The sequence below is a fragment of the Bipolaris maydis genome (assembly GCF_028858645.1).
Source record: "Bipolaris maydis strain C4 unplaced genomic scaffold PSV08scaffold_3, whole genome shotgun sequence".
In the NCBI taxonomy this organism is placed as follows: domain Eukaryota; kingdom Fungi; phylum Ascomycota; class Dothideomycetes; order Pleosporales; family Pleosporaceae; genus Bipolaris; species Bipolaris maydis.
The window spans coordinates 2,272,781-2,291,935 of NW_027093859.1; the positions used below are offsets into that span (position 1 = coordinate 2,272,781).

A 19,155-nucleotide genomic window follows, 5' to 3' on the forward strand; every position below is an offset into this window, starting at 1 on the left:
CAATGCTTGCTTTCCTTATGCTTGTTTTCAGACCAACCCAAAGTAGGCGACCCGATGAGCTGGCGCTCTGATGATCATTAGGAGACGCCGAGCTCCAGGCATTCCGAGACGTACGCTATGCCTCATGCTGAACCTCCCAACCAGCATGCTCACCCAGCCATAAGTCCGAGCGGGGGCTCCAGAAGCTTGGTCAAAGCCAACAACGCTGTAGCATCATAGTACTCGATACGTGGCAATGGAAACGCTGACAGAGATCCGGCAGCGTTCGTGATCGCTCACCGGATGATTTACCAGGTCTTGATTGACTCGTCAAACTCACCATCCGCCCCATAGTACATACATGCTATCTGGAACACTTCGGTACGACAAGCTGTTGACCCGAAGAATATAGCATCCACATTCTTGTGTCACGGAACTGCCACGAGGGTCTCGGTTTGCCCGGAGGTCCTGTACTGTGATGCCTGTACCCACTAGTCTTCCACATGTGTACAGGGTTCACTTCAAGCAGCTCCAGCATGCACACTTTACCAGAATGGATTCTTCCTGACTGCATAGATCTAAGCCTAAACTTGCTTGGAAGATGCTGTAATTGATAGTAGAGCACACGGACTCGACGTCTATCCACCCCGGCTTTTGGGAGGGGATCCGAGCCACTAGACCAGAGTTGAGACAGCGCCCTCGCTTCTCACGTCCCCACGTCTCATCTCTAAGTACTATCATCCGCAATGCATTGGCTGCATATCTCAGCCGCTGGTCTCCACGTCTAGCGCGCCATCTATCAATAGGTATGCGAGCTTACTCGGACGCACAGCCGGCATCTGCACGCCATCAACCCTCGGAATCATGGCTGTACTATCCAGGAAGGGAAGTGGTCCGCGGGCCACACTGATTCTCACGTCAATACGTTTCTGCAGTACTTCGCTCCGCAATACATGGGTTGTAACAGATCCGGCACGCACTGTGCTTGTCATCGCGCGATCCACGCCCTGGCCACCTTCCTGACATCTTACGCCTATCATTCCAGGCTGATCACATACATATACGAGTACCTCCAGGCCCAGATCCCTTTCTATCCCACCACTCCTCCTCCAGTTTCTTGGGCCATTACCCTTGCATCAAGTGCCTAAGTCATATACGACACTGGAGCTCTTCGCTTTCATATACCACCAACTACCCTTCCATTGACTTTGGAAGCCCACCCCTTTCACCTCCTAAACACACCATTGAGGTTGCTCTGCCTTTTTCGGCACCGAATTACTGCATCTTTCCATCTTTTTTTATAATTCTTCTTTTATACCCTTTGCTAAAATGGATGTCCTCATCTTCGGAGACCAAACCGCCGACCAGTACCCGCTCCTGCGGAAGGCTTGCACCTGGAAGAGCAACGCGACCCTGACGACCTTTCTCGACCGGATCAGCGTTGTGATTCGCGAAGAGGTGCAAAAGCTGCCACGAACACAGCGAGACCAAATCCCTAACTTCCTGACAACATGGGATCTTGTGGAAGCATACTACGCTAAGGGGCTGAAAATCCCTGAGATTGAGAGTTGTATGGTTACCATTGCGCAGTTGTCGCACTACATTGGGTGAGCCTTTTTTTTTCGTGTGCTTGTCAAGTGTCCTGCTGACCTTTCAGATACTTTGCCGAGAGCCCAACAGAGCTTCCAAACCCATCAAACACCCGAGTCGTCGGTCTTTGCACCGGTCTGCTTGCAGGCTCTGTCGTTGCATCTGCCAGGTCGCTGAGTGAGCTTCTCCCACTCGCGACCGAAGCCGTCCGGGTTGCCTTCCGCGCAGGTACCTGCGTTGGTGCAGCCAAAGAGGCTCTTGAGCAGTCTTCTGCCTCGAAAGATTCGTGGTCCACTATCGTGACCAACATTTCTGAAGATGCTGCCAAGGACGCCATCGCTGCATTCCATGAGGAGCAAAAGATCCCGACCCTGGCTCAGGCTTACATTAGTGCCGTTAGTACAATGGCACTAACTATCAGCGGCCCGCCTGCTACCACGAAGCGCCTTCTCGAGAAGGATGCTTTCAAGTCCAGTGCTCGTGTGCCTATCCCCGTATATGCGCCCTACCATGCATCGCATCTGTATGCTCAGGCGGACATCGACCGTATCCTCGACAAGGACGCCATTAGGCATCTGCAGCAATTCCGCCCAGTCGCCCTCGTCCACTCAGCAGCCACCGGAAAATGCCAGACTGCTACCAACACTTTGGAGTTGGTCCGAACTGCCCTTCATGAGATGCTTGTTGAGCCTGTGAGATGGGACAGCCTCCTTTCCGAGGTCGTCTCTCAGGTCACCTCTGCACCCAACGCACAGTGCTCTGTCTCCGCATTCGGCGTAACATCTATTACCAACAGCCTTGCATCCGCGCTGAAGAATGGTGGCCAATCAGCCATCACTGTGCGCGACCAGTCTGCCTGGGTGCCAGCCGAGCATGATAGCCGTGGCCGTACGCAGAATGACAAGATTGCCATTGTTGGTATGTCTGGTCGTTTCCCTGGTGCTGCCAACCCTGAGGCGCTCTGGGATCTTCTCGAGCGCGGTCTGGATGTCCACCGCGAAGTCCCTGCAGACCGTTTCGACGCAAAGGCCCACTGCGACCCCTCAGGCAAGGGCAAGAATAAGAGTCACACCCCTTACGGCTGCTTCATTGACGAGCCCGGTCTATTCGATCCCCGATTTTTCAACATGTCTCCCCGTGAGGCTGCTCAGACTGATCCCATGGGTCGTCTAGCCCTCACAACTGCCTACGAAGCCCTCGAAATGTCTGGATACGTACCAAACCGCACTCCCTCGACCAAGCTTGAGCGCATTGGTACCTTCTATGGTCAGACTTCGGACGATTGGCGTGAGATCAACGCTGCAGAGAACATCGACACCTACTTCATCACGGGTGGTGTGAGGGCGTTCGCGCCCGGCCGCATCAACTACTACTTCAAGTTCTCAGGTCCCTCCTACAGTGTAGACACTGCTTGCTCTTCTTCGCTTGCTGCCATTCAGCTGGCCTGCACTTCCCTCTGGGCTGGTGACTGTGATACTGCTTGCGCCGGTGGCCTCAATGTCCTGACTAATCCGGACATTTTCTCAGGTCTTAGCAAGGGCCAGTTCTTGTCCAAGACTGGAAGCTGCAAGACTTACGACAACGATGCTGATGGTTACTGCCGTGGTGATGGTTGTGGTTCAGTCGTCCTCAAGCGTTACGAGGATGCCATTGCTGACAAGGACAACATCCTTGGTTGCATCCTTGGCGCTGCCACCAACCACAGTGCTGAGGCTGTTTCCATCACCCACCCTCACGCTGGTGCTCAAGAGTACCTCTACAACAAGGTCCTCTCCAACGCCGGTGTTGATGCTCATGAGATTAGCTACGTAGAGATGCACGGCACTGGTACTCAGGCCGGCGATGGAATTGAGATGACCTCGGTCACCAACGCCTTTGCTCCTCGCCACCGCCAGCGTACCCCCGAGCAGACTCTGCACTTGGGCGCTATCAAGGCCAACATCGGACACGGTGAAGCTGCTTCTGGTATCAACTCTCTCGTCAAGGTCTTGATGATGATGAAGAAGAACGCTATCCCTGCCAACGTGGGTATCAAGGGTGTCATGAACAAGACCTTCCCCAAGGATCTTGCACAGCGCAACGTGCACATTGAGACCACTCAAGTTGCTTGGCCACGCAAAGGTGCGGAGAAGCGCAAGATCTTCTTGAACAACTTCTCTGCTGCTGGTGGAAACACCGCTGTCATCCTTGAGGACGGCCCTCTTCCCGAGGAACCCAAGGGTGTTGACCCTCGCACCATGCACATGGTTACTGTCAGTGCTCGGTCCATCGCATCGCTGAAGAAGAACATCAACAACTTGATCGATTTTGTTGACGAGAACCCATCTATCACGCTGCCTAGCTTGGCCTACACTACCACTGCTCGACGCATCCAGCACAACTACCGCGTTGCCTTCTGTGTCTCTGATATGTCCAAGGTCAAGGATGGCCTACGTGCTCAGCTCAAAGACACCTACAGCCCTCTGCCAATGGTCCCAACGAAAACTGCCTTTACCTTCACTGGTCAGGGCTCGCAGTATACTGGCCTCGGCCAGAAGCTGTACGAGGACCTTGAGACTTTCAAGAACGATATCGACCAGCTCGACAAGCTTGCTCGTCTGCACTCTCTTCCTTCGATCCTGCCGCTCTTGACCGGGGCGGACGTCGCTACCCTTTCGCCAGTGGTTATCCAGCTCGGTATGGCCTGCATCCAAGTTGCTCTCGCTCGCATGTGGGGTGCTTGGGGTGTTCGCCCCATCGCTGTCATTGGTCACAGCCTTGGCGAGTATGCGGCTCTCCACGTTGCTGGCGTCATCTCCGCCAGCGACATGGTGCTCCTGGTTGGTCGCCGCGCTCAGATCCTAGAGGAAGAGTGCACCGCCAACACTCACGGCATGCTTGCTGTTAAGGGCAGTGTTGAGGCCATCAAGGCAGCCTTGGGCGACAAGATGACCGAGATTGCCTGCGTGAACGGCCCTGAAGAGACTGTCCTCTGTGGTACCGTTGATGTTGTCGACTCAACCAACGAGCTTCTTGCTTCAAAGGGATTCAAGTCGACGAAACTGAATGTTCCATTCGCCTTCCACTCTGCTCAGGTTGAGCCTATTCTTGAGAAGTTCAAGGCTGTCGCTGCCTCGGTCACCTTCAACAAGCCTGTCGTCCCGGTCATGTCGCCCCTCAATGGCGATATCATCGTAGAAGCTGGCATCATTGGCCCCGACTACCTTGCTCGTCACGCCCGTGAGACTGTCAACTTCTGCACTGCTCTCACCAACGGCCAGGAGCAGAAGCTCTTCGATGCTAAGACTGCCTGGCTCGAGGTTGGAGCCCACCCTGTCTGCAGCGGAATGGTCAAGTCTTCCCTCGGTGGTTCCCCAGTTGCGGCTGGATCTCTCCGCCGCAACGAGGACCCTTGGAAGACCCTCTCCAACACCCTGACCACCCTGTATCTGGCTGGTGTTTACATCGACTTCAACGAGTACCACAGGCTTTTCAATGATGCCCACCAGATGTACACTCTGCCTACTTATGCCTTTGACTCGAAGAAGTACTGGTTGGACTACCACAACAACTGGACTCTTACCAAGGGTGAGGTTCTTCAGGCAGCCCCTGCAGTCAGCACTATTGAGGCGGCACCGGTCGAGGAGGCACCTTCCAAGCTGTCGACAACTTCTTGCCACAAGATTGTCCGCGAGGATCTCCACGCCAACTCTGGTACTGTTGTTGTCCAGTCTGACCTCTCCGACCCCAAGTTGAAGGCTACCATCACTGGTCACCAGGTCAACGGTACCCCTCTGACTCCATCTTCTCTTTACGCTGACCAGGCAATGACTGTGGCCGATTACCTCTACCAGCAGCTTCGCCCTGGTACTGAAACACCAGGACTTAACGTCTGCTCAATGGAGGTTACCAAGACTCTCATCCCTCAGTACCCTCCTCCTGCCACTGGCCAGCATTTGCAGATTGAGGGTAACGCGGACCTGGAAGCCAGCCAAGTCAAGATTACCTTCCGCACTGTCTCAGCCGATGGCTCTAAGATCCTCGCCGAGCACGCCGTTGGTATCGTCAAGTACGAAGATGTCAACGCCTGGAAGGAAGAGTGGGGTCGCATCCAGTACATGGTACAGTCTCAGATCGACATGCTCCAGCAAAAGCTTGCGACTGGTGCTGCTCACAAGGTTCTCCGTGGAATGGCCTACAAGCTCTTCAAGGCTCTTGTTACCTATGCCGACAACTACCGCGGTATGGAAGAAGTCATCCTCGATGGTAAGCAGACTGAAGCTACTGCTTCGGTTCAGTTCCAGACCACCGAGGCTGACGGTGAATTCCTCTGCTCTCCATACTGGATTGACTCTCTTGCTCATCTTTCGGGTTTCATTGTCAATGCCTCCGACCACCTTGACTCTGAGAACTCTGTCTACATTTCTCACGGATGGGGATCTATCAAGATTGCCGGTAAGCTTTCGCCCGAGAAGAAGTACCGCTCCTATGTTCGTATGCAACCTGCTCCTGGCAACATCTCTGTTGGTGATGTCTACATCATGGACGGTACTGAGATCATCGGTATGGTCATGGGTCTCAAGTTTCAGAACATTCCTCGCCGCGCTCTCAACATCATGATGCCCCCCGCCGGAAAGGCCGCTTCTTCCCCCGCTGCCAAGGCGGTTGCTAGGCCTGCTCCCAAGGCTCTTCCTGCCGCTGCTCCCGTCAAGACCCAAGCACCCGTTCCCAAGGCAGTGAAGGCTCCCAAGCCTGTCAAGGCGGTAAAGGTTGCTGCTCCCGCCGGTGTCACCTCAAAGGTCATGAACATTGTTGCACAAGAGATCGATGTCGACATGTCTGAGCTTGTTGACGAGGCCGCTTTCGAGAACCTTGGAGTCGACTCCCTTCTGTCTCTCACCATCTCTGCCAGGTTCCGCGAGGAGCTCGACATGGACATTCCTTCCACTCTCTTCACCGATTGCTCCACTGTTGGTGAACTGAAGAAGCATTTCTCTCAGTTCGATGGCGCTACCATCGTCGAGGACGACTCTTCGGTCACATCCGACGAGCCTTCTGGCGCGCCTACTCCTTTCGAGGCGCCTGCTGGTCAGAGTGACAGCACTCCTGCCAGCTCTGCCGGTAGCGACGATGGCCATGATGACGTCAAACCATCGGCTCCCACTGAGGGCGGTGCTAGCCTGGCCCGCAAGCTTGTTGCTGAAGAGATGGGTGTTGATGTCTCCGAGATCACCGACGACCTTGACCTCACTGACATCGGCATGGACTCTCTCATGAGTCTTACTATCCTTGGTTCTATGCGTGAGGCTACCGGCCGCGATCTTCCTGCCGACTTCCTTACTGTCAATGTCACAATCAAAGATATCGAGACTGCGCTTGGCATGCGTCCTCAGCCCAAGGCTGCGAAGCCTGCCGCTAAGGCTTCCTCCAAGGCCCCTCAGCTCTCTGAGGTGAACAAGAAGCTCGCCTCGCTACCTGATGTCTCTAACCTGCCTCCTGCCTCCTCTGTCTTGCTCCAGGGTAACCCTAAGACCGCCACCAAGAAGTTCTTCTTGGTCCCTGACGGTTCCGGCAGCGCAACTAGCTACATCTCCATCCCCAACATATCTCCTAGCATGGCTGTCTACGGGCTCAACTGCCCATTCATGAAGTGCCCTGAGAAATGGACTTGTGGTGTTGAGGGCGTCTCCCGTCTTTACCTCAACGAGATCAAGCGCCGTCAACCATCTGGTCCTTACCTCATTGGTGGATGGTCTGCTGGTGGTGTCATGGCATATGAAGTCGCTCAGCAACTTGTGAACGCTGGTGAAAAGGTCGAGAGCCTCGTCCTCATCGACGCTCCCTGCCCAGTCGCTCTTGATCCTCTCCCCGCTCGTCTTCACATCTTCTTCGATCAGATTGGTCTCCTTGGCACTGGCAAACCCGGCGGTACTCCTTCATGGCTCCTTCCTCACTTCGCATCTGCCATTCAGAACCTCAAGGACTACGACCCGACCCCCATGGACCCCAAGATCGCTCCCCCCGTCCTCGCCATCTGGTGCACAGATGGTGTCTGCCCTAACCCTGAGGACCCCCGCCCTCCCCCAGGTGAGGGAGAGGACCCAGCTCCCATGAAGTGGCTTCTCAATAACCGTACTGATTTCTCTGACAACGGTTGGGCCCAGCTTCTCCCCAAGGAGAACTTCCAGTACGCCGTCATGGGTGGCAACCACTTCACTATGATGAAGGGTGATCACGTAAGTCACTTCGCTATCCATCTTCCTCCCATATCATGCTAACATATCTCCCAGGGTGTTACGCTTGGAAAGCTCATCCAGCAAGGTCTGAAGCTATGATGACTTTGTGTCTTCCATGTTCTCGATTGTAATCACCGCATATTGCATGCATCTCGTTATGTTTCAAGTGTTGAGTAATGAGATGTTGGCGTTGGAATTTTCTTCACTTCTTTGTCAGTATGGCATTTAAGATATCACATGGCGCAGGTTTCGGGGTCACGATAAAGTTTTTGGCGAGATGGCCTGACTGGATGGCGTTGGGGACTTGAATCTTCTGGGTTTTGATTCGACACTCCCGCACACGACTTGATTGGCTTATGTTCTTTCTTATGTTCACGCATCGTTATGATTATTGATAGTCTCGCTCTGTACGTAATGTTTTGGCTTCCACAATGCAAGGGTAACTTCATAAAATCTGGTCTTTGTTGCCTCGTGACATGCGATTGCTGCCTTTGATCATCTTTTGGTTGTAGAGCTGTCTATTTCGCCAACTCTTACACAGCATGATCCAACTCGCGCGGTGTACCATGCGCTCTTTTCCAACACCATGTTTCGGTAACCGACCCTTCCGTCTATCTTGCACAGAATAGTCAATCACTTCTATCATTCGGCTCCGCAGCCCGGATTCTCTCGCACATCCTCCCAAGCTCTATCGTGGTGACAAGTGATCCAATCTATCATGGTGTCACGGCAACCCCCACGCCTTCGTCTAAACCATTTCCATGTCCAAATCCAGAACATAGCATTACCACACCCTCTCTCCGCAAACCGCATACATGATCGTACCAAGACACGGCACCTGTCTCACCAACCGGCCATTCTTCCCCAGGTCCTCGGGACACACACTCACAAGCAGCCAGCTACACACTGAAGCCGCTCTCACGGAAATATCATCATGATCCTCAATCCCCACTTCCTTCCTTCCTTCTCTCGTGGCAAATCTACAATTTACCCAGCCAGTCTGATTCCCCCCCTCCCCACCCCGCATTGCATGAAGGACCTCTTCTCTAAAAAGTTGGCTGCAGGTACCCTCGTTACCAGCCCAAGCGAACGGGTAAATGCCCGCATATTCCAACAAATCCACACAGATCCTGCCTTTTTTTCCTGCTGCAAATGCCCTCCCCCTCCCCTCCCCCAAGCCGCCCTGTCCTCTGCGATACGAATACGATGCGCGCGCTACCTATGGTGAAGAGCTTGTTTATTTCGGGTCGCTTGGATCGCCCGGGTGCCGCCCGGTAAAAGAGGTGTAGGGTTTTGGCTATAAGGGATTAGATTGTTTGTGGCTTTTTTATGGACTTGAGGTGTATTGGATAGGATCTCTTGCGGTGATGCCGTAAGTTGCGGGATAGGTGAAGGGTTTCTTTCCATGCAGCCTTTCATCTATGCAGATGCGGTCCGTCGGGAATGGGGCCATTTGGACGGGCGGGACGGATCGTATGGTGTTGGGTTTAGATTGGGTGGGTATTTGGGGATACGAATGTGCGAGACCTCGTTTGCTGTGCTGTGTGTTGGAGTAGTAGATCTACGGGTCTGTGGTGTTTAGTTTTCCATGGGCTGTAAGTAGTATGTGCTATGTCGGGGTTTGATATGCAACGCTACTCCGGGTTTTTGGGTTGGTAGTATGTAATTTACCCTCGCAAAATATGCTGGTTTGGGTTTTGCTTGTTATCACACCAGCATATAGGGGCTTGAGCGATAGAGCATCGATCCTGATGAAGTGCAGTTCGGTTGTCTGGCAACGACCCCAGGGTCTACTTCTTGGGCCGAGTGTTCGGGAATCACTCTGGTTTTTGGTTTCATGTTGTACAACTTGATACTACAAGTTGTTTTGAAGGACTTGTTCGTATACAAACGATCGCAAATGTGCCTTGTTCGCCACCACTTTGCGCCACAGCATGTAGTCTCAAGATACTGAGATGAGCAATTTACAGGCCATAATTTGCATTCCGGCACTGCACTGCTCTTAATCCGAACCTGTCTCAATGTCCATCTGGATTTTCAATTTGTCTTTCCCCAGGTCGTTCAGGCAAAACACCTTAGCCGCGTGGTTCCAAAAAACCCCTTCACCGGGCGCTCGGTTCGAAGTTACCGATCAAGCACTGCGACGCACAGCGCTTCCGGTCAGCCTCGCGTTCCAGAAGACAGGTTGACCACGTGACCTCGTAAACCATGTCACTAAACAGCCGTCTATGCAGTCACGCTTAAGGCAACTAGTGTCACATCACACTCAGGCCATTTCTCAGAACATGGTATACGAAGCGAAGCTCAACAAGCGCATGTCAGCTCAATGAGTCGTTGTACTCACCGATTGAACGGTTTCAAGTACGAGAGAGTGGTACCATGGAAGCGGTTGCGTTTACAGCAAAGTCACCGTACAAGGCCTGAGCGGTACTTGGGTTGCCTGATACATAGCCTCGTTAGGCGCATTTAAGCTCCACTGTATACACTCGTATGCTTGGTTATCACATCGCCCTGCTCAGCTCGCAAGCGAGGGTACGCCACGTCATGCAGGTGGCACAACATAGTACGAGACGCCTTACAGCTTCACTGCCTAGCCATCTCATCGCAGACATGATACCGAGTAGGACCGATTTTTCTCATGAATCATTGAATGAAATCGTAGAAGAGCTCAAGGGAGCGAATTCGCCGATCATCTCCAAGGCCTGATTGTGGGGATCCCCAGAACCCGTTTGACAGTTGTCCTGCTATGAATGCTGCATGCCTGAAGGAATACGCGGATCATCATGTCGATCAATATCGAATGTCTAGCCTTATGCAAAACAACTTTCCGAAAATGGATAATGGAGAGCACAGTCTGGTCGGCAACGGTTTGTTTTACATGTGATTCGTATGCAAGAAACTCATGATACCGCATTCCTAATAAAAGGTGATACGATCAAGTATGCAGAACCAAAGAACCCAAGTCTGCTATTATTAACTGAGACAGGGCGCGTACATAGGAGCGCTCCGGGTGTATCCGCAGGTGCTGAAATTATCTTGGTGTGATGGCGGTAGCAGGCTGAGTCAAGACGTGTGTGATGGGATGCTGCCGGATTGACGATTGGGCCATGTTTGGCATGGTATGAGGAAAAGACCCAATGCGATTATAGAAGGTTCAGTTGGCGAGGATGCCGCGAGCTGATATGTTCGGAGAATAGTGAGGAGGCCCGAACGTGCAGGGCCAAGGTCGTGTATACTAGCTATTCCTCAAGTGGTGCGAAAGACGCGGATGCAGCCGCTAATCGCAACCACCACGGGAAAACCGGTGACGTTTTTTTCCCTGATGATTAATTTTGTGGCGTGTTTTGTTACAAACAGGTCTGTGGGTTGGTCAAGGATAATGAACTCGTTCGTAATTGGATCGGTTCTCAGCGTGGCTGAAGGCGGGCCATCAGCATATGTGCTTACATCTTACCTCACGTCGGCCTTGCAGTAGCCTTCGATAGTCCGTGATGCGAAGATCGGGGACGCGGCTACTGTCTCCATGGCGCATGGGTATGCCCATTATTCGCGCTAGGTTATCGGCTGTTAGCATATGCAGGATTGGGCATGGTCCTACAGTTCTTCGAATGCTAGAAAGGTCCAGCCACGTACGTGGGGGGCCGCATTGACATTGATTGTAAGTGAGCGCCTCAGAGATAACGTACTTGCAAGCGGCACTTTCATCGTGTCATGATCCTACAGATCAAAGGATCCGAGATTTGAGGATTTCCGGAGAAAAGTCTTTATGTAATTCTGATGCTTACTATGATGTGGAGACGCTCCTTCCAAGGGCGCGCAACGTTCGGTAGCGTAGGATGTCTGCTCCAGGGGTCAGCATGTCGGGTGCCAAGTGTTGAGATCACAGTATAATTAGCTTAACATGACTAAACAGGTAAATATGGGATCCTTGTAAGGCCCGTTGTATAAGCGAGAAGGTAAGTTGAGCTGGGGGGCGGGGCGGGCAGAGTAAACGGTAAGCGGGGTGGAGATATACTAGGTGCCAAGAGCGGATATGGCGGGGCAGTTTTTCCGATGCGCGAAACAAACAACGCGCACTGCTAAAGTCTACAAGTTCAAGGTGCAATGGCGGACGTAGCTAAAGCCGGGAGGTCAGTAACAATAGAAAGCTTCTATGCCGCCAGTGAATACGAAGAGAGCTAACATGTCCACAGCGAGCCCGCGAGTATGTATACCGATGTGTCTCTCTACCACGACCTCCCTCTGACATAATGCCACTCTTACAGCAAACCCGCGGGGCATCCCTGTGGCTCCATTCATCGACAGAGTAGAAGATTATGTGACCGATCGCTCCGAAGTGGAATCCACCATCAACAACTTCAAAGAGATGATCTCGTACGCCTCCACTTATACCCACACCTTAACCTACCCTCTAATCCATCGAACCCCCCAGAAAATACCAATTCATGCAGCAAAACACACAAAGACGAGCTGCCGGTCTCAAAGACAAGATCCCCGATATCCAAAAGACACTCGAAACAGTCCGCTTCCTCAAGTCGCGAAAGGACGATGCTGAACCGCTGGAGACAACGTTCGAACTAAACGATACGCTCTACGCGAAAGCAGAGGTCCCGCCTACAGATGAAGTGTATCTCTGGCTTGGCGCAAACGTTATGCTCGCGTACCCCATACCTGAGGCGGAGGAGCTGCTGCAATCGAAGTTGGCCACGGCACGACACAGCTTGAGTACTTGTGAAGAGGATTTGGATTTCTTGCGTGAACAAATTACGGTATGTATTTCTTTTCTCTTTTTCTTCTTGTTTGATTTCTATGAAGTTGTTGTTGTTGTTTTCTTGTTTCGGGGGGTTGTGAGTGACTAATGAAGTTTTACAGACGCTTGAAGTTGCATTCGCACGTGTGTACAATTGGGATGTTGCGCAGCGGAGGAAGGAGAGGGAAGGGGGGGAGTCGATAGAGGACAAGAAGCGTGGATCACCTAATGGATAAATGCCTGGGGAGTCGTACCCTTGTGTCCAGTCCTTGAGGTTATGTGAAAAGGATTTGAAAAGTTAGCATCAGCATGAGACGAAGAAATGAAAAACATAAGACGATCCTCCCATCTCTTCAAGATGATTTATGTGTGAGCAAAAAGTATAAGTGTGTCCAAGTCTTCACAAGCAAAGGCCAAAGATGCAAAGCCACACAATTTGTAACACTCCTGTCGTTGAATTTTATAACATATGTATATACTAGCTATCACGTACCAAATTCGACTATCTCAAAAAAACCAGCAAGGTACACTCACCCCTTAGATCCACTATTCACAGCCTTATTACATCTTTCCACCAATCCTCCCTTCCAAATATCTATCCATTCCATTCAGATATACACATATTATCGCCTCTAAAACCCCCAATTCCTTCATACCAAACCCTCACCTATCACCTGTTACATGATCTATGCAACGACGAGCTTAGCGGCAGCATCACCACCATCGCTCTTCACGGGATCCATATCCTTTCCAGTCTGTGCCTTTACATAGTCGTTCATCATCTTGCTGATGGGGACCTGGCCACCCCACATGTCCATCTCGGCCATTATATCGATTTGCTTCATGGTCATGATGACGGAGCCCAGAGGAGCCTTGACATCACCGTACTTGTCCTTGTTGTCCTGGCGACGCTCAGGCTTAGTGGCCTCGGGCTTAGCAGACTGTGGCGCAGCGGACTCGGTGCCGTTGGTAGGGGCCTGGAGAGTGGGCTTCTCGGCTTCGGAGGCCTTGGGAGTGGCAGCAGAGGACTCGGTGGCGGGAGCTGCGGTAGAGGGAGACTCGGTAGAGGGAGCAGGGCTGGAGCCAGCGGGCGCCTCAGCGGGGGTAGCAGTTGAGCCGGTAGGAGGAGTGGCTGCTCCTGCTGGGGCAGCAGCGCCAGCAGCGCCAGCGGCACCGCCCATGACTTGCATGGTGAGGATGTACTCTCCGTCGATTTGGCGGACAGGGATGGCAATACGCATGTTGGACATGTCGAGGACGGCCTCAGCTTGAACGGGAGTGAAGGTAGGTGCGAGAAGAAGCTGAGCAGCGACGGGGTTGGGCTGGTTGGTGGTAGGAGTAGTGCCTTGGACCTGGCGGGCAATCTCCTTCCTGAACTCAGTGCGGGAGAGGCCACGGCGCGTGGTAGCGGCTCCACCAAGGCTGCCAGTTGCACCACCGGGGTTCTGGAGAACGCTCCTCTGAGCAACAGCGATGGCGACGGATCCAGTAGGTGGGACACCCATTGATTGCATCATCTTCTGGATGCGGACAGCGTTGACTAGGAAGAGTCATTAGCCTGTGAACAGGTGTACAAGTAGTTTCAGGAAGACTTACTGGGCATTTGAACGACAGTAACTTGTTGGTTAAGGCTAGGGACAACAGCACCAAGATTAGTGGTGACCGAGTAGCGGTAGTCGTTGACGGAGCTCTGGCCTTGGAGAGCAGACAACATGCCGCTGTCAATGCCATCCTTGACATCGACGTTCATGGTCATAGGCTGGGTAGCACGGATGGACATTCTGAAGCCGTCCTGGAACTCGTTCTCTTGGAGACCACTGCCCTGGATACCGACAGAGGTGCTGCCATCACTGCCAAAGGGAACGACAACGGTGTTGGTCTCAACGGTCTGACGACCGACAACCATGTACTCGCCATCCATCTGGCTACGCTTGACCATGCGGACAGTCATGTCGGTGCTGTTGACCATCCTCATCGTCTCCTGGATCATCCAAGTCTGTCGGTCAGGTGAAAGCTTGGCCACGTAGGTGTTGTCTGGCTGGACTGCTACGCCCTGGAGGTTCTGCATTGTCATGGCCATCTCGATCTGGCCACCGACCAAGTCAGTTGCACCATTGGTGCTGATGGTCATTGACTGGGGTGAGACGGCAACAAAAGGCTGTCCGGTCGTACCAACAACCTGGTTGGCGGGAATTGAGGGATTTTGCTGATTAACAATAATTTGTTGTTGTTTTTGGGAGAAGGTCTCGACCTTGGAGCGGTCGGGGAAGACAAAGGAGTTAAGTTTCATCTAGGCTTGTTAGTTTGAAGATATCCATAAGACCGGACGACTGTTTACTTACATCGCCATTGACATTAAGTACTTGGTTGTACTGGACACTTTGCGACTGAGCCAACACCTGTGTACAGCTCAAGAAGGCAAGGAAAAGAGAAGTGACAGTACCGGACGTCATTTTGAAGATAATAAAAGCCACCTGGGCGTTATGAAGAAATATTAATTAAAAGAAGAGAAAAGAACTAAGAAAACGAAGAAAGAAGAAAACAAAGATGGTTGAACAGACTTGCTGTGGTAGTGAGATGCTCCAATATTCAACAGTGGCGCTCACTTTTAATATGAATAACTGTGGTTTCGTCCCAAGCCTTCACGACTTGGTTCGGCATACCTCCTTGCCGTCCATAGAGTTTCGAGTCTTACTACATGTACGGATAGCGGAATGACCTGTGGCGCAGAGTTGCATACCTTCTAGGCATACTGAGCTGCCCCGTAGTCAAAGGCCCCCCACCTGAGATTGTTTGAAGCAGTCTCATTCGACTATCTTACCCATCCTGACCATGGTCCTTACAAATATGGTGTCGGCCAAGAGATTCCTCATGGAAACAGTGAAGCTTCTCTGCAAACATAGTTTCAAGCGTCAGGCAGAACATTTCTGCTGTAGGGATGGAACGTATTTGCCGGGGACATGAACCCTAGTAGTGGCCTATGATACTGTCCAGCGCATGACGAGACGGTCTAGATCAATGTCGGAGAACAGGACTGTTCTGGGAACTTGTCTCGTAAAACAAGCTTTTGCCGAGTATCACCGGCCGGCGGCCGACAAAAGAAGCTTGGTTTGTATGCAAAGCACAAGTGTTGACGTTAGCTCTCAGATGCCACCTTCCACAGGAAAGTCGCATAGGTAGACTGTTGCTTGCAGTAAGAGCGTCAGTCTGCTCGAGAAGACAAAAAACTGCCTTCAGTTCAGAGGACTGCTATGAGGAGTGTCTGCTGACTCGATGGCGTTTCAAGTGATGTGCTTTGGGTGTTCTGAAATCATCAAACGTCGATGTTTGGAGTGGTGTTTCGCGATGCAGGTTGATGCACGAACACGATCGACCGGCTACTTCAGTTCCCGACTAGCGTCAGTTGGCCCACGCCGCTGAATGCTAGGACTCGCTGTGACTTTGCAGTACTGCTGTGCACCTTCATTTTTTTGGATGTGTTGATGCAATATTTATCAAGTTCGCGAGGTGCCATAGCGGTTGTTGCAAAGTTGGCCTCTATCCTGGGCCTGGATTGATAACGGTTCCTTACATTAAGTTCCACAAAAGCAGTACTCAAATGCCCATACATGAACAGACTTAGTATCTCAAATAACCAACTATTTGTATGTAGCGTACGGCGGGTGGCGCCGAGGAAGTAGCCGTCACTTGGATTCGTTTTACGGTATAATGAATATTACTGTACACACTACACCGACTACCAGGGTCTCTTACAGCTGTCTGCCTGTAATATCAAATCCTTCACATCTTGATTCTCAAGCCCGTAGTGCCCGTTCTCTCTGTGCCTGTACGCCCACTAATAGCACCCATGCTATCCGCGTCGCTACCATCATCTCCATCACCATATTCTTCTTGATCGTTATCTGTAATGCCCAACCCCAGCGTTCCTACTTTGAAGACGCTACTGCACCACTCACTGAACATGTCGGGGTCCCAGACACCATCTTCCCTACCCTTGCCCTTGGCGCTCCGGCCGGATCCGTTCTGATTGTTGAGAGAGGGTGCATACGAAGTATCGTACCAGTCCTCGTAGGTCTGGGTTACCGACTCCATGACGGCTGCGACAAGCATTTCACGTGTCCTCGCATCTGTGATGTATTCCTCCAGTTTTGAGCGTAGGAACGGTGTTTCGTGCTCAACGTTCTGCCGAATTTTACTGATGCGCGCAGGAGCTTCGTTGATTGGCACCTTTTTGTTGTTCTTTGTATCGATCGGCGCGGTCATCCTGTTCACGAATTGACCAGTAAAATCATTGATTGCTTGGCGTAGACGGGCGTCTACTTCTGCCTTCGCATCCAGCATGTTTTCCACGACTTTGGGAATCAACAGGCCGACCAGGTTGCGCGGGTTGAAAAGACCACCTCGTGCACGGAGTTCCCAGAAGGTATTCGTTACGCTGGAGAAGTTGTATTGAACCACAGTCTCCGGTGTAACAAACTCGATGTCAAAAGCTACGATTTGTTGTTTCAAGAGAAGCAAATGCGAGATGAGAAACAAGGCGGCATCTGTAGGTGATGTTGATTTGGCAAGGAGTGAACCGGCTTGGGTGAGTGAGAGGGTAGTGCTGTGAACGATGCGGTGAGCTAGGTCGTCAAAGACGGAGGACTATGGGCGATATTAGCACAAAATTCAATGGCAAATGATTAAACACATACATGCACAAGCCGATAAATTTTACTGAGTAACCAAATAGCCTTTCGCAAGGTTGGATACCAGTCTTTGAATGCAGCTTCAGTATTGAAATTCCACCGAGTATCGGAATCGTCTTCGTCAACAATCGTGGGTGCGTTTGGTAGTAATGGCGTAGGAGGACCTTCGGACTTTGGTTGCTTCTTTCCAGATAAGGCTGGTTGATTTGACTTTGTTCCGGAGGTTGCTTGTTTTTTGTTTTTCGCGGGGTAGTCGAGATCCTCTGGCTTCGGTTTGTATCTTTCAATATCATCCCGCAGGATGGCTAGAGATAAGAACACGAGGCGGTTTTGCGCATCTTGTAGTGCGGGGTGCACTATGACAGAGAAGTCAATTTTGTTGGCTTCCACTGGAGAGACCTCTTCCTCTTCCTCCTCCTCCATATACCTTGTCTGTATTAGAGTGCAGAGTTCACACAGCTTGAGTATTTGGGTTTCGTGAATAGTCCGCGGTCTAAGATGGTCGTACAAGGGCTCACATACAGCTTCAAGAAAGTCGTATAGCCCGCCATCGCCTTCGAACCACTCACGCCATAGGCCGCATTCGTCGAAACATATGCCACGGATGTAGCTTATGCTGCTACGAGCAAATGCAACCAAGTCAGTCGATGTGCTCGGGGCTTGTGCAATTTCTCCGATCTTTTTTGTGATAATGGGGAGAATGAGGCGGCCGCGGGTTGCTGAGTAACTCTGGTATAACTCGTTCATCAAACTCTGATATTCCGCTTCTGCACCTGGAGCAGCACCAGGGGGCAGCACTGCACGCTTTTGTATTTCCATGCCAATGCTCTTCAATTCTGGCGCGCCAACACGGAATTTGGCGTATAACAGCGCAGACATTGTCGTATCGTTAAGCTGTCGGTCAGCTATCCGTTTCGCTACGTCGGCTGCAATTTCTCGCAGGGCTTCGGTAAAATGAACACGGATAAGAGTGAGAGCGCGAGTAAGCAACAAGCGGTACCTTGCGCGATACGTTTCCGCCTCGCGGTGCTTGGGGTGTGCTTGCATGTATTCCAGACAGCTATCCAAATTGGCCAGCATTTCCACAAACTCGTTACCCCGTACAATCTTGCCTGCGCCAGGCGCATTGAGTCGCTTAGTCGTAGGCTCGAGATATAGGTAGTATCGGAGGTGCTCCTCCATATCATCGGCAAGCTTAGTGATGCGCTTCTGGTCGTCGATGAGGCCTTCACATTTCGTGCGGAACGCATTGGTCTGCGCCTCAACAATCTTGAAGGATTCCGAGAGGGACGAGAGGATGTCGAGAGTGGATGTGGTATCAGAGATGATGGTCTGAAGGTGTTTTCGCGTCATATGAAGCTGGTCCTGATAGCGTCTGGGGGTCATCAGTCAGTAACTCACTTGCCATCCAAGTCTGGCAAGGCATACCTGTACTCTTCATGGCTGGCTTCCAGTAGCTCGTCATTGACTCCGCCATACCACTCCGCCAACTCGAGTTCTGTATTGATATCTTCCTTTGACTTCTTCTTCTCCAATGCCTTTTCCTTCTTCAAGTGTGCCCGCACTACGCTATAGAAGTCGCTGTATGACTTTGCGCGCCGGGCTACGGTCGCCGGGGGAGGGCCGCTGAGCTTGCCAGGGCGTTCTTCTTCTGCAGTCTCTACAATGGATTCTGCGCGCTCGAAGTCAGCCTGACTCTCCTATACAAACAATCATCAGAAGTGCTCAAACATACCCATGCAGCGGATGGTGGGCTTACGCTTTCCTGCTTGAGCAGGCTCTCCCGCCGGCGACGATTGCCCTTTTCCTGGGGCTTTGCCACACGCGGGACGAAGGCATTGTACCACGAGTCTCCTTCGTACATTATTTTTCTCCAATTGGGGTGGTTTCCTTGACGTTGCCTTGCAGAAGCGGACACGCCAGCTTGCACGTC

At 51.9% G+C, this 19,155-nt stretch overlaps 4 protein-coding genes across 4 annotated transcripts; 2 read left to right on the forward strand and 2 right to left on the reverse strand.

Moving 5' to 3' along the window:
* Nucleotides 1-1,308: 1,308 nt before the first annotated feature.
* On the forward strand, nt 1,309-7,883 carry PSV08DRAFT_218373 (uncharacterized protein; the record flags this gene model as incomplete). Its single annotated transcript, XM_014222178.1, has 3 exons — nt 1,309-1,586; nt 1,637-7,784; nt 7,839-7,883. The coding sequence occupies 3 exons, from the start codon at nt 1,309-1,311 to the stop codon at nt 7,881-7,883; spliced, it is 6,471 nt and encodes a 2,156-aa protein (XP_014077653.1).
* A 3,890-nt stretch (nt 7,884-11,773) lies between these two features.
* On the forward strand, nt 11,774-12,878 carry PSV08DRAFT_277709 (Prefoldin subunit-domain-containing protein). Its single transcript, XM_014222179.1, has 5 exons — nt 11,774-11,914; nt 11,978-11,988; nt 12,050-12,158; nt 12,217-12,553; nt 12,657-12,878. Exons 1-5 carry the CDS (start codon nt 11,889-11,891, stop codon nt 12,768-12,770), a joined length of 597 nt encoding a protein of 198 aa, XP_014077654.1. The 5' UTR covers nt 11,774-11,888; the 3' UTR covers nt 12,771-12,878.
* A 342-nt stretch (nt 12,879-13,220) lies between these two features.
* PSV08DRAFT_369237 (uncharacterized protein) lies at nt 13,221-16,048 on the reverse strand (the record flags this gene model as incomplete). Its single annotated transcript, XM_014222180.2, has 5 exons — nt 13,221-14,074; nt 14,131-14,824; nt 14,877-14,933; nt 15,717-15,761; nt 16,046-16,048. The coding sequence occupies 5 exons, from the start codon at nt 16,046-16,048 to the stop codon at nt 13,221-13,223; spliced, it is 1,653 nt and encodes a 550-aa protein (XP_014077655.2).
* A 215-nt stretch (nt 16,049-16,263) lies between these two features.
* On the reverse strand, nt 16,264-19,133 carry PSV08DRAFT_386596 (Sec34-like family-domain-containing protein). Its single transcript, XM_066093464.1, has 4 exons — nt 18,982-19,133; nt 18,651-18,922; nt 17,229-18,597; nt 16,264-17,178 (listed from the first exon to the last, which is right to left on the reverse strand). The coding sequence occupies exons 1-4, from the start codon at nt 19,084-19,086 to the stop codon at nt 16,315-16,317; spliced, it is 2,610 nt and encodes an 869-aa protein (XP_065949630.1). The 5' UTR covers nt 19,087-19,133; the 3' UTR covers nt 16,264-16,314.
* Between the last annotated feature and the right edge of the window lie 22 nt (nt 19,134-19,155).